The sequence below is a fragment of the Rhipicephalus microplus genome, chromosome 7 (assembly GCF_043290135.1).
Source record: "Rhipicephalus microplus isolate Deutch F79 chromosome 7, USDA_Rmic, whole genome shotgun sequence".
Classification (NCBI taxonomy): Eukaryota; Metazoa; Arthropoda; class Arachnida; order Ixodida; family Ixodidae; genus Rhipicephalus; species Rhipicephalus microplus.
In genome coordinates, this window is record NC_134706.1 from 112,957,257 (window position 1) to 112,969,891 (window position 12,635).

Consider the following 12,635-nt stretch of genomic DNA (forward strand, 5'->3'; position numbering starts at 1 on the left):
ACGAACCCGCGCCCTGCGGGTCAGCAGCCGAGTACCTTAGCCACTAGACCACCGCGGCGGGGCTAAAAGGTCATTTTCATCAAATGCCATTAGTTTCCCCGTGTGACAGCAAAGAAAGGATATTGCAAACGAAGGACATTAGATTTGCTGTGTGACAGGGTGTTAGAATGCTCACTAGTCATGGCTGGAATATGGTACATATTATTTTAACATATGGTGTAGTAGCGCAAATTTGATGGGGACACTGAGGACAATAAAACACTGCACTCGCTAGTCTCACAAACAGTGGCGTGTTTTCTTGTCCTCAGGTCCTCGTCGAAGTTGCGCTACTATACCATATGTTGAAATGATATCTCACCAACTAGCCCAGCTTTCAACCCTACTGAACTTCATATGCTAGGTAGTTGCTACAACCTGAATTATGTTTGTATCAATGGAGCGTGTATGTTTCCTGGCATATTTGCTCGTTTTCGGCTTCTAATCAGTGATGTTGGCTTTGGGTTGATGTGTTTATTTGCTAGCATTCAAAAAAGAAAAAAGAAAAAAATCAGCAACCAAGAACAAAGAGGCGCCGAAGCAGTGCGAGTTCCGAAGAAGAGCTTGTCGAACTGAGTCGGCTCGAAAAAGAGAGGAACATTACGAGGCAGCTCAAGAAAAAAAACAAAAGACTAGAGGAAAGAATAGAAGTACTCGAGAAAAGAAATGACAAGCTGCAAGACATGCTGCAAAACGAACTCAGTAAGTTATATTTATTCCATGCTGCCTTTTAGAATTTAAAAAAAAAATTTTAATGCAGTCAGTGAGTGCTGTGGTTATGTGTACCCTAACACATTTACTTTGGCATCTTCATGTTATTTCGATGCTTTTTGTTCCACAATAAGGATGTAGTACCTGAAATAGCCCTTTGGATTAATGTTGTACAGTCGACATTCGATTTCGCGGACACTCAAGGGATTGCGAAAGGTCCGGAAAATCAGACAGTTTGGAAAAACGAATGCAAGTAAAATTACACTTTTTGAATAGGTATTTTTCACTGGCGGAAAAGGTCACAGCAAGAGTACAGGATTCTCGTGGCAATTCAGCAAGTGCATCATTTCGGTTGCCCCGAAAAGAGCCGTTTGTAATAGAAAAAAAGCGAAAAGAAAAAATTTTATGTCACCGACGCTACTGCATTTGTAAAAATTAAGTGCTAAAAGGACTCTCTTATTTTCGTTTGCACGGAGTTCCACTTGCCCCGATTATGTTTGCCTCAATATCAGCTGATGTCATGCTGTCACTGTACACCTATGACGATGTCATGCTCGCGTCAACACCGAACTTGTTGCCCGTGTAGGCTCTGCCTCTTTGATCTATGTGTCGGAGTTGTCGAAACCTTTAGTAACTTGAATGATTTCATCACCGGTAAATTCCGCACACAGCTCAAGATTTTCGCTAGCGTCGGCAAAGCCCTCCAAGGTTATCTTGGCTGAAATCGAAACACCAGCACCGTGTGGGTCGTTGAAGCAACGACCGCATTTGGAAGTTCTTTACACACGCTGCCCTCTTTAGGTGAGACTGTCGTCTCGGCGTACATTTTAAAGCTGGCGTGGCAAAAACAGTTCCTGGGAGTCTGTTGTGTTACCGCCTTCTATGAGTCGGGAAGCATGCCGGCGGCAGACTATAGGTCAACAGCGTAGCTTTCCCGCCGAATCACAGCCTTATAGTAACATTAGTAACAGCACCATGCAGTTGTGGCCACATGTTTGTCTAAGCCACGGCTGGCTACAAATTGGCGTGTGCTGGATTCCGGCATTTGCGGTGTCAAAGGTACGGCAGCCACGTCACAGTGGGTTCGAGGGTACGAAAAGAACCAAAATAGTGGTGCTGATTGTGACTTCAATTCCGCTGTTAGCAGTAAAAAGTTAGCAGGAAAATCGGACGGTGAAAGCTATAAATGTCCGAAATTTTGGACATACATTGACTGTATGGGGAACTTGTTAGTGCCACAGATCAGTCCGAGAAATCAGGCATGTCCAGGATTTCGGTAGTCCGAGAAATCGGACGTTAACTGTATGATCAGAGTTAAGAAAACCGAAACAATGCAGCCCTTTATAGAATCAGATTTGTGTGAGAGAGTGGCCACTTAGTATGGAAACAGCTGTGATAGTTGCTGAATGTTGTTTCCTTCTACGACAGTGCAGTAGTTACAGCAGCACTAGCAGGAAACAGCGGCCAGCAAAGCATATGTTCTGTATGAATGGACTCCGCTCCTCCTACCCTTTTTCACCAAACTCTAGACGGCTCCAGCAAGGTAACAGAAAAAATTGTGGCTTCAGGCACGATGCCATCAGACACCACCCATCAAAGTGCATTCTTTCTCATTATATTCATATGTACCGGGGGGGGGGGGGGATTCAGGCGGCTCAGCAGAGGAGGAGCATATAACGTCATGACCCACTCTGCTGGAACTATTAGTTTTCTTCAAAAAAATTCCGTAACAAAAATGAATCTCTTCAGTAGGAATCGACCATTAGAAAGGACTGCCTTTGAAAACTATAAGGAACAGTTTGAATTGTCTGACACTTAGAGGAGTTGTTAGTGTACAACTGTCTCAAGAGCAGGGCTGGGCAGTATCGCGATAGTATTTCAGAGATACTTTTGAATGTCTGTATTGCTGTATCGAGATACTTCTTAAAAATGTATTTGTATCTCAGTAGTGAAATACTTTTACGATGTATCGCCCGTATCGCAATACTATCCAGGGCATGGGTATGTGGTTACTTTTTTTTTTTCGAAATGAGCTGAGACGTGTTTACAATGGCAAAAAAAAACATATGCTGTGACCTTAGCATTGTGTGGCGAGATATGCACCCACCATTTCTACATTTATTCTCAGGGGGTAACTGACTCCTACCTTCTTGATAGTGAGCTAATTGCTTTTCTACCCGCATTTCATTGTGCATGCAGAACTGGAATGTGTTTGAATAATCACCTGCTTGGGAGCTTGCCAATAATGTTATGCTGCCATTTTGAATTCCAGCAGTGAGGAGCATTGAATATGGCACATTGGGCGCCAACCAACAGCGTCGTTTTTAAAATGTGTTCCCTCATGCCAATTTAACGAGCAGTGCTTCTTTTTCTCGTTTTTTTTTCTTGTTTTTTGCGGCATCTATTTGAAAAAGCGGAACTTATCGAGGAAGCCACAAACCACCCCAAAAATTTGGTGTGTGGTGCCGTGTGCCATCAACGATACTTCTTTCTCCAAAGCATTTCTGGAAGACAGCAAGTGCGGCCACACGCTTGCTAATCCTAGTCAAATGTGACCAGCGCAGTTTGAAGTTTCCCGTCTGCAGAAAAAAACACACAACATCAGGTACCGGCATTGACTTGGTGCAACTGACAAACCAGAATATATCGGTGGTTGTCTCACTTGTCGCTAGAACCAATAGCATCTGCACAATGCAGACTAGCAGGGCTGCTGACCTACAGCAAGTGCACAGAGATCTCTTAGCATCCGGCTACTCGAACTCTGGTTAAACGCCAGCTCTTTCAGCCGCAAAGATCTGATCGTGTGTTCCCAAGATAACGTGCCGCTATACTGTACGTGTCTGATGCGTGCGAGTCAGGCACTAGTTCAAAAACCATTACGATGTCCAAGTAGTTCCGTTCCTACAAATTGCATTATCGGCTGGTAAAGATGAAGGACAAAAAAAGAAAGGTATCTTGATGCTTATTGGGTACCTTGTAGACTGTGATTGTGTATATATCAGTGAGACTGGAAATTTCGAACATCAGGTCAGACAGCATGTAAAATGATGTCAACGAGGTAAAGGTGTCTTCCAATGCCTTGGCAAAACACCCTGCCCCACCGGGGTGGTCTAGTGGCTAAGGTACTCGGCTGCTAACCCGCAGGGCGCGGGTTGGAATCCCGGCTGCATTTCCGATGGAGGCGGAAATGTTGTAGGCCCGTGTGCTCAGATTTGGGTGCACGTTAAAGAACCCCAGGTGGTCTAAATTTCCGGAGCCCTCCACTACGGCGTTTCTCATAATTATATAGTGGTTTTGGGACGTTAAACCCCACATATCAATCAATGGCAAAACACCCTGAAAACTTGAGCAATAAAATAGATTAGCATAACGGCATAAGCTTAGAAAAAAAAACTCTTCAGGACACCACTTGCAATCAATGCTGATTTAAACAATGGATACACATAACACATTGAACCATTGATAACACATGGAACCTTCATTCTTATCTACACTCGCGGTTTTGAGTCACTGTCACTTTTGAAGTCCTCATAAGCATATTTTCACTCCGTCTAGTTGTCACTCTGAACAAGACTCCCATCATGAGAGCTGAAATGTCTTATTTGTATTCCTTTTTATGGTTGGTGTCATTAATTTATCATGTTCTCACCCTAACAGGCTTCAGTCAATATCTCAACTTCACCCATCTTTTTGAGTAGAATGTATACTACACTATGCATGGGATTAATTTCCTTTTGTTTATAACACGTTTTCTAGAGAGTAAATTGGTAAGGCAACTTGGTTGGAGCACTTCAGAGTATGAAAGAGTTTTATGGCACCCGAGGATTTTAGCAAAAAGCACTCCGGTAAAATCGGGCAAAATATCAGCCTGACGCGCTGGTGTAGCTTTGAGCAAATACAACATAATTATGTTTGTATTAATCATGTTGTAATATATTGAAGTTCTGAAAAAGTAATGCTTCGTTCAGGATGAAATTAAGAAATGTGCGCTCTTTATTTTTCACATTTGCTGTCTTACAGAAACATTGGCCAGCCGTTCCTGTTGCGGCCACCAATGCAGCACATCTACTAATCATGGCGCCTATGAACATGAGGCCACCCACAGGAGCATTCAAGAGAAGGTATGAGCTTATGACAACGCATTAAGATGCTTCATCAAGTGCGAAAAGTGGCCGTCAGCACCAACAAAAGTGACATATAATAACTTGTGATGCCATTGTCGTGGCATCAGAAATAAGTTTCCCAAATTGGTCGTGTCATCACGACGTCACATGATGTCATTGCTTGTTCTAAGGTTGCCTATCCCGGAGGCACTTGCGAAACAACTGGGAGTGCAGAAAGCTGTTGGGAGTCGTGGCGGGTCAATACAATCGACTTAAAGGAAAAGGAAGATTTTCGTTATCTGTTGTTTTAAAGCAGCCGTGAAGGGGATTGAAGCTGTGCCCAGTTATTTTCCTGCTTCAGTAATGATTAGACATGCCGATTTCAAAACATTTCGATGCAATATTCAGTCAACCGTGTGCATCATCACACATTGCCGCACAACTTATGAAAGAGGAAATATCTTTATGGTGGCACAATCGAACCAGTATGGTACTACAAACCTCACTCAACTATGACTTGGCAAACATGGCTGTGCTGCCATGTTTTGTTAACGGAGACTTCTCATAGGTCGACTTGAAGTGATGTCAGCAGTACAGTTAAGGCAAATGTGCGAGCTGGAAAATCAAAGTTGTCGACCTTTATTGTTGGATTACCGGTCCAGAAGCCTTTTGTGCCAAGGAAGTGCTTATTTTGAAATAAAATCGTGTTTTAGTGGTCTGTATCAGCTAGTGCACTTTAATTTACCCGCCTCAAGAAGCGGAAAGTCTCACGTCACTGTTGCCGTGCACAACGTTGCCCTGCTTTTTATTGTACGGTCGCCGACACTACTAGCGAAACTAAAGCACCAGGAGCCGCATCAGCAACAGCGGCCATCGATCAATTTCCTACAATAGGCTCCGAAATGGCAGACATGTTTTGGCTCAAGATGGCACGGCCTGTCTAGTTTAACCAGGAAAAAGTTGAATTTTCTAACCACTTGCGCTATTCTCCATTGTAACTCCCGGCGGTTCTTTTTTCATGAGAAACAACTCAACAAGCAGCATTTTTTTACGTCTTTTGATACTTGGAAGGTTCTTTATTTAGTGAGCTAGTTTGATTACCAGTGATTAATTGTAGGCAGTTTGTCTGACGTCATAAGGATCATTTCGCGAACGTCCTACTGCGGCGCATTTGTTCCCGTGCATTTACCTCAATTTCTCGGTAAGTAGGGCACTGCTGTTGATAATACTGTCGTTTTAGATGACATACATTGAGCTGTCACTGTCCCCTGAATTGTTATTTGTTAATTAAGCATGTTTGAGTTACTGAGATTTCACTGTATTGCACCAAAAACAAAGGGACAAAAGCATAATAGAGTGAGCTTAGACAAGTTAGATACAATTATAAAACTGACAAAAACAAATTCGATTCAACTTGCAAAAAGAAAGCTGTATGCTTCAAAAGTGTAATTTAGATTTTTTTTTTGCATTTTCAGGCAAGGCCGTTGCAGTTCATGCAGCCATCGCCACCGTCGCCACCACCACCGTCGCCACCACTACCGTCGCCACCACCATGGCCGTGCTCGCCGTTGTCTCCACAAGGGTGGTCAGCAACGCTGCCTTTGCCACCGCCGCAGCACTTATTGCTACCAGAGCCTCCGTCGCCTTCTTCAGAGCAGCCACGGATGCAGCCATGCCCATTGATGCCACCGGTACCACACCCTGGAACCACTTCAAGTGGTTCTCAAGAACCTACCAGCCAGGTGTGTACTTTATAATTGAAATGGCTGTTTCTTTGTTGTTGTTTTTTTTCAATCCGATTTAGGGGTTATATTGTCAAGCTAGCCTCCTGTACATTTTCAGTTTGTTTATTTAATCAATATACATCTAGTCATTGTTAGTGGTATGTAGACAAGTATTTTAAAGTTGAGCAAATGCAGTGTGACCATCTGTCAATGTCGAATCGCACTGGTTGAGCAGGATAAAAATTTTCTTGCCGAGTTCCCCTAGTCAATTCGGAGCAATTTCCCGCTTTCTACTGGCAGATTCGGAGCAAACCACTCCTCAATGGGGCTTCCATGTTGTTTCATCTGGCAAAGGTAGATTTTTCTGGAACTCCAGCAATGCAGGGCTGTAATTTTTAGTATGATCTGGGAATAAGGTTGTCTCCAACGTTTTTTTAGGTGGTGTCTCATCACCCTATGGATATCTTTACATTTTAAAAATGGCATCGTTTGACTTTGCTGAATGAACTGGCGGTTAAGTTTTGACAGTTGTAGCAGCAGCGACCACAAACCGTGTGTGGAAGTGAATTTTAAGAACAAGTTGCCCGACCGGCTGTGCAGGTGCCCGAAGATCATCGGCTACGTTGAAAAAGTTCAGGAGCCGGTTTAAGTGTCGTAAGCATAAACAGCTTCTGGACACCCCATGCACAGCATTCATGTGTTCCAGTGGCAGATTTGGCTTGGTGTAAGACGTTTTTAGATACTGTCAGTTGGGTAAGCACGCGCTGTCGCAGCCGCGAGGACTGCCCCCTCTCGTATCCGGTGGAGGCGGCGCTGCTGTCGCTTTGAGATTGGTGAAGGAGCGTCGTCTGCTACCTCTGGATGTGAAACAGCAGGAAATTAGTTTCCAAATTGCGACAAGAGAGGAGAGGATGCGGAGGAAGGGCGACCTTGAAAACCAAAACGCATGAGAAGGAGGCAGGTTGGGTAGCTTGCTTGATAGGTCCGCGAAACTCGCACGTAGAAAAACTTGGAAAGAGTGCCTGCGCGCGCAGAAGTCAAAGCATGGCCGCCTGAATCAGTGCGCGGGGGTGTTCGAACAATCGGCAGCCGTGGTCAAAAAATTTTTTGTTGCGCCGGCGAGTTTGCGTGGCCTCACAAACTTCGATATTTCGCTGTTCGTCCCGCGCAAATTAACAGCCGTTTTCGTGCTTCCGCACGTGAGCGGAAGGCATGCCGAGTCGAGTGATAAGCGAGCGAGAACAAGTCCTTGACACGAAACGAATCACAAAATATCAGAGTCGGTGGGGTAGCGTACGCCCGTGCACTAGAGGCAGACTATCGGATGCAGTCGGTGGCCGACGATGTTGGCAAATGGTCTGGTCACTCCAGGCCGGCGATGCCAACGACAGGACCAGCGATTAAAAACGGGGTAGATGGCCGACCGGTCTTCGAAAGATCGGTGGCAGTGTGAAAACGCGGGCCTCGTCTGGCTCAGGGTAGCGGGGGGACAAAGGACGGAGGGGTGCATAACAAAAAGCAGTCGGCACTTTCCTTTCTTCATGGGTTGGGGAGCAGCAACTAGAGGCTCGCGGGGGCAGGGTCAGCGTTTAAAAATAAGAATGTATAGGCACCTCGCCGATGTCTGATCGGTGGTCGAAATTGGTTTCCCGGGAAGTTGGGAGACCGCTGACTGTTCGCTGTAACCGATCAGTGGCGCTCGGAGACGTTTGTTGTAAGTGCGATTTTGTGCCGTTGAACCAATATATATTTTCATGGTCCCGCGGATAGTGTTCGTTTGAAGCGAAAGTTCGTTTTAAGTGGGGCCGTTATATGTGGGCTCGACTGTACTACTTAGTGATAAATAAGGTTCGGGCCTGTACCTAAGAAATGTATGATTATTTATGCATGTTTTGACCATTACCTGCAAGACTTTTCATGGAATAGCAGCTGTTCAGTCCTTGAGAACTGCAGGGTAATTGGGGGGTTTGAAGAAGTACTGCTGATCACAAGTGTTTTCCTCATAGGCATAGCCACTTAGACAGCCCGGCGCACTGAAGGTCAGCATGTTTACTGTGTTAAACTTCTGCAGCATGTTTACTGCAGCATGTTTACTGTGTTAATTGTATAGCCCAAGTGTGGGCTATGCAATTAGTCTTGGAAAAAGGTCTAATGCAGAGCCAGTTTAAAGCGAGCAGGTGCTGGCTAACTAACTTTATTTAGAGGAAAGGCTTTTCCCTCCGAAGGGGAACATGCATATGCGAAAAGTTTTGCGGAGGAGTACGATGAAAAGCTTCACAGTTTTCAGAGGTTCGTCCTAAACTTGCGGCGCAACAACGGCTACCTGCTTGGGCAAATCGGGAATGCCCATCAGACGCCTCTTTACTTCGACATGCCTGGCACCACAACCGTCGAGAAGAAGGGCGCGAAGCAAGTTCGCGTGCTGACATCGGTCCACGGTAAAACTACCGTGACGGAAAGCTCTGTTACACGTCAGATGGGCACAAGATTCGCCCGTACCTCATATTTAAATAGAATATGCTCCCGAAAGGAGTAGTTTTTTCGAGTGGTGTGATCGTGCGGGCTGGCGAGAAAAATGGGTGCGCGTTGCAATTGATGTCTTACGTTTTTTTTTTTTCGCGGTGGAAATCGGGTGCGCGTTACAATCGAGGGCGTGGTAGAATCGAGTAAATACGGTAATTGCATATGCTTTTTGCATTAACAAACATTCTTGACAAGCTATTTTTAGGAGATGAAATTCTTCAAGTGTGTGGAGTAAGTTCTATAATTTAATCACTGTAAAGTAGGATGTCATTCTGCCATAGTTAATGTATGTTTAGGTGTACGGAAGTTGTAATTATGGGCAAACTTTGCACAATTATTATTTTTGAACATTTTATATAACTCAGTTCACACAAAAGCTAGTTTGAATACCGTTATGATTAAGTGATAACAAGTCAGATGCAAGTAGTATGAAGTTAGCCTAGACAAGGTGAGCCGCATTAGAGTAAAAAGAACTGTTGGTAATAATGTGTATGTCCTGAATGTTCTTCTGAATGTTCTCCTGTATGTCCTGAATTATGTGTATTCTGAATGTTCTCTATTGGCAAAAGATTATTCTTATGCATATTTGCCCATGTAATAATGCTAGGTGATTTGACTGTTTATGAAAGCAGGGCAACAATAAGGCATCACAGGAGATAAATAAAGAAGATTTAATGAGGGTTGTACACCGAAGGCAGTTTTTTGTTTAGCATAAGCATTATGATGGGTAAACTTCACGTTAGGCTCAAGTTTTTGGCCTAGAAAACACACCGAATTGCAGGAATTAAATTGTGATAGTCAATTAAAAGGGAGCTTTGTTTTAGAAACTGTATAAACCATGAACTTAAGTGGGATTAAAATTAGGTTGTTTTAATAACACAATGTAGAACACTGATCAGTTCGTTGTGCAGCTCAGTGATTGGGCTTTTAACAATTTATGGAGCATAAGCTGGAAAAACAATAGGGTTAAAAGTTTCAGCAGCTGTTATTGGGCTGAACAAAGCACAAATGAGGGCTGATAGTTATGTTGTGTCTGAAAATAAAAAAAAAAGTTTTGGAAATCATGCTTAACTTTCATACCTGGAAGCCATGCTGGCATATGTGTGCCTAATATTTTTTATAGCTGATCGACTTTTCCTTTGTTCTGCCTTTTAGGGTTTGGGTGCCAGTGATGAACTGCCGCTGTTTTTCCAGGTGGACAATCAAGTAAGTAGCTTTACAGTAGCTTGGATAGTTAGGCTAGTTGGTATTCGTTCATCTTTTAACGGAATAAGGGCACATACAGACACTTGAGCACCGCTTATGTTGTGTGCATTTTTTTCTTCTAGTGTCCGTCTCTGTGTGCATGCCCTTATTCAGTTAAACGATGAAGTAGCTCTACTTTTTGTAAATTTATGTTTATTCAGTGCAATACTTTCACTACTGGGTTGAATACATGGTTATGCAACTTGCATTGCACTTTCACTTCCTTGTATGTTTATGCTTAGTTTATTCATCTACTACGCATAATTTTGTAAATTATGAACTGGTGAATTTAGACATTCAGGAGGTTATTTCATGAATGACCAGTGCAATCTTCTGCATTACCCTTTTTTGGAATGTCACGGCATTCAGTAAAAGCTTCATAAATATTTTTGTGACAAGTCCTAATGTCAGGAAAAAGGGGAATGAATTGAGGCTCTGTCTTTTTGATTCCTGAGTTCCTCATTATTGGAGTTGACAAAAGAAATTTTTATCTGCAATGTGCCAGAGCACTTTTTGTCAGTGCCAGCTCTAAGTACCTTTTAGGGTGTCTGGTGGTCTTTAGTAGAATATTATGGACTCAACATTACTAACAACTGTAACACAACTGTAAGATATGTTACATAGTTGTTAATTTAACTTTCACACATATATAGAGCACTCAAAATTGTAAATATTCTTTTTTCTTAAAATGTCTTACAGCTTCTCACAAACTGTTCAGGTGAGACGTAAAGACAGCAATGATGTATGTGATTTGCTTTTCATTGATCATTGAAACGAATGCTTTTTTGTTTCGCTGGAGCCACATTAGTGTAAAATTTCTAAATAGGGATTGTGTTGATGTTTTTCTAACTTACTATGCCACCCCACTTTTTGCCCAGTTTTTTAGTATCTAAAAATTAATGATTCTCCTTGTGAAAGCTGGTGTAGTATTGCCATTAATAAGCACTATATGCACCTGTAGACTTACATACATTCTGTGAACTGTATTTGCTTTAGAAAAAGAATATTTGGATAACGTTTAGTATGCCAGTGTTATACAAGATGGCATGCAGTTGCAGAAGTGAATTGTAAGATTCATCAGAACTATTTGAATACATACCAGCAAAACTATACTCGCACGACCAAAGAACGCACATAACATTTTCAAAAACAAGATATCTCTTGAGTCTTTTATTATGAATCCACATTTTTTCGCGCAGATTCACCTAGGAAACGGCATATTCCTGGAGCAGGAAAAATGGGCATGGCTGCTTTCGCGTCCGAGAGACAGCTTGTTCTGTAAGGAGGCGACCAAGCTTCTGTGGGGTGTGAGTGCCCTCCACAACAGGAGCATCACAGGAGCCCCTTGTCGGCGCTATGTGCGCTCAGAAAACCAGGCACCACCCAGGAGGGCACTCACGCCTAAGAAATTGGAGGCAGTCGGAAGTAAGTGTTTCATGCTTAGTATATTTTGCTGAATTTAGGGACAATAAAATTTATCATATATATGAACCAGTAAGTCCCTAATTGCTACATATTCCTGCTCATTTTTACAGATGCCTTCAGCAAGTACATTGCTGGGAGACCCAGTGAAACGGCACCAATGGAGAGGTTAAGAAAAATGAATAGATTCATTGCTGAAATGTTGAACGACCTAAATAAATGAGTCGTCAAAACATTACTCTAGCCTGATCGTGTTTATTTGATATCATTGCAGCATACCTACATACATTGTTTATTTTACTGTGTGCTTCATGAACTAGCATGCCTTTCTTATGTATACATTCTTTTACTGCATGTTAATTTTGACCCAAATAGCTAATCCAACCCATATCACCTGCATAACCTATAATAAGATAATTACATCTTATTGCAAGACTCATCTGGTGACACAGTTCCCATCAATCAGTGTGCAACAGCCCTCAACAACACATTTGCTGCCCAGTTTACAAAAACATCTGATGTTCCACTTCCTTCCACCTTTTGCTACAATCACCTCCCCATGCCACCAATTCTAGTAGACATTTCTGGTATCGCTTCCCTTATCAACAAATTAGGCAACCATTCTTTCCCTGGTTATGATTCGATTAATAGTAAATTTTTAAGAAATACTGTAGAAATTAGTTCCATCATATTGGCCAAGATATTCCAGCAATCACTCGACACTTCTACTCTCCCATCTGAATGGAAAATCGGGAAAGTAGTTCCTATTCATAAATCTGGTAGTAAAAGTTCCCCTGCTAATTATCGTCCCATTTCCCTTACCAGTACGTGCTGTAAGCTATTAGAGCACATCATATTCACAAACCTTGTA

General features: G+C 42.8%; 1 protein-coding gene across 2 annotated transcripts; it reads left to right on the forward strand.

The window, feature by feature from the left end:
- The first annotated feature begins 321 nt into the window (after nt 1–321).
- LOC119159925 (BEN domain-containing protein 5-like) lies at nt 322–12,002 on the forward strand. 2 transcript variants are annotated; one of them, XM_075868258.1, is made up of 6 exons: nt 322–738; nt 4,768–4,868; nt 6,326–6,592; nt 10,253–10,303; nt 11,542–11,767; nt 11,878–12,002. In XM_075868258.1, the coding sequence occupies exons 1-6, from the start codon at nt 720–722 to the stop codon at nt 11,985–11,987; spliced, it is 774 nt and encodes a 257-aa protein (XP_075724373.1). In that variant the 5' UTR covers nt 322–719; the 3' UTR covers nt 11,988–12,002. The 2 variants fall into 2 exon arrangements, with proteins under 2 accessions (XP_075724373.1, XP_075724374.1); XM_075868259.1 differs by lacking the exon at nt 10,253–10,303 and having other exon boundaries at nt 327–738.
- Nucleotides 12,003–12,635: the final 633 nt, after the last annotated feature.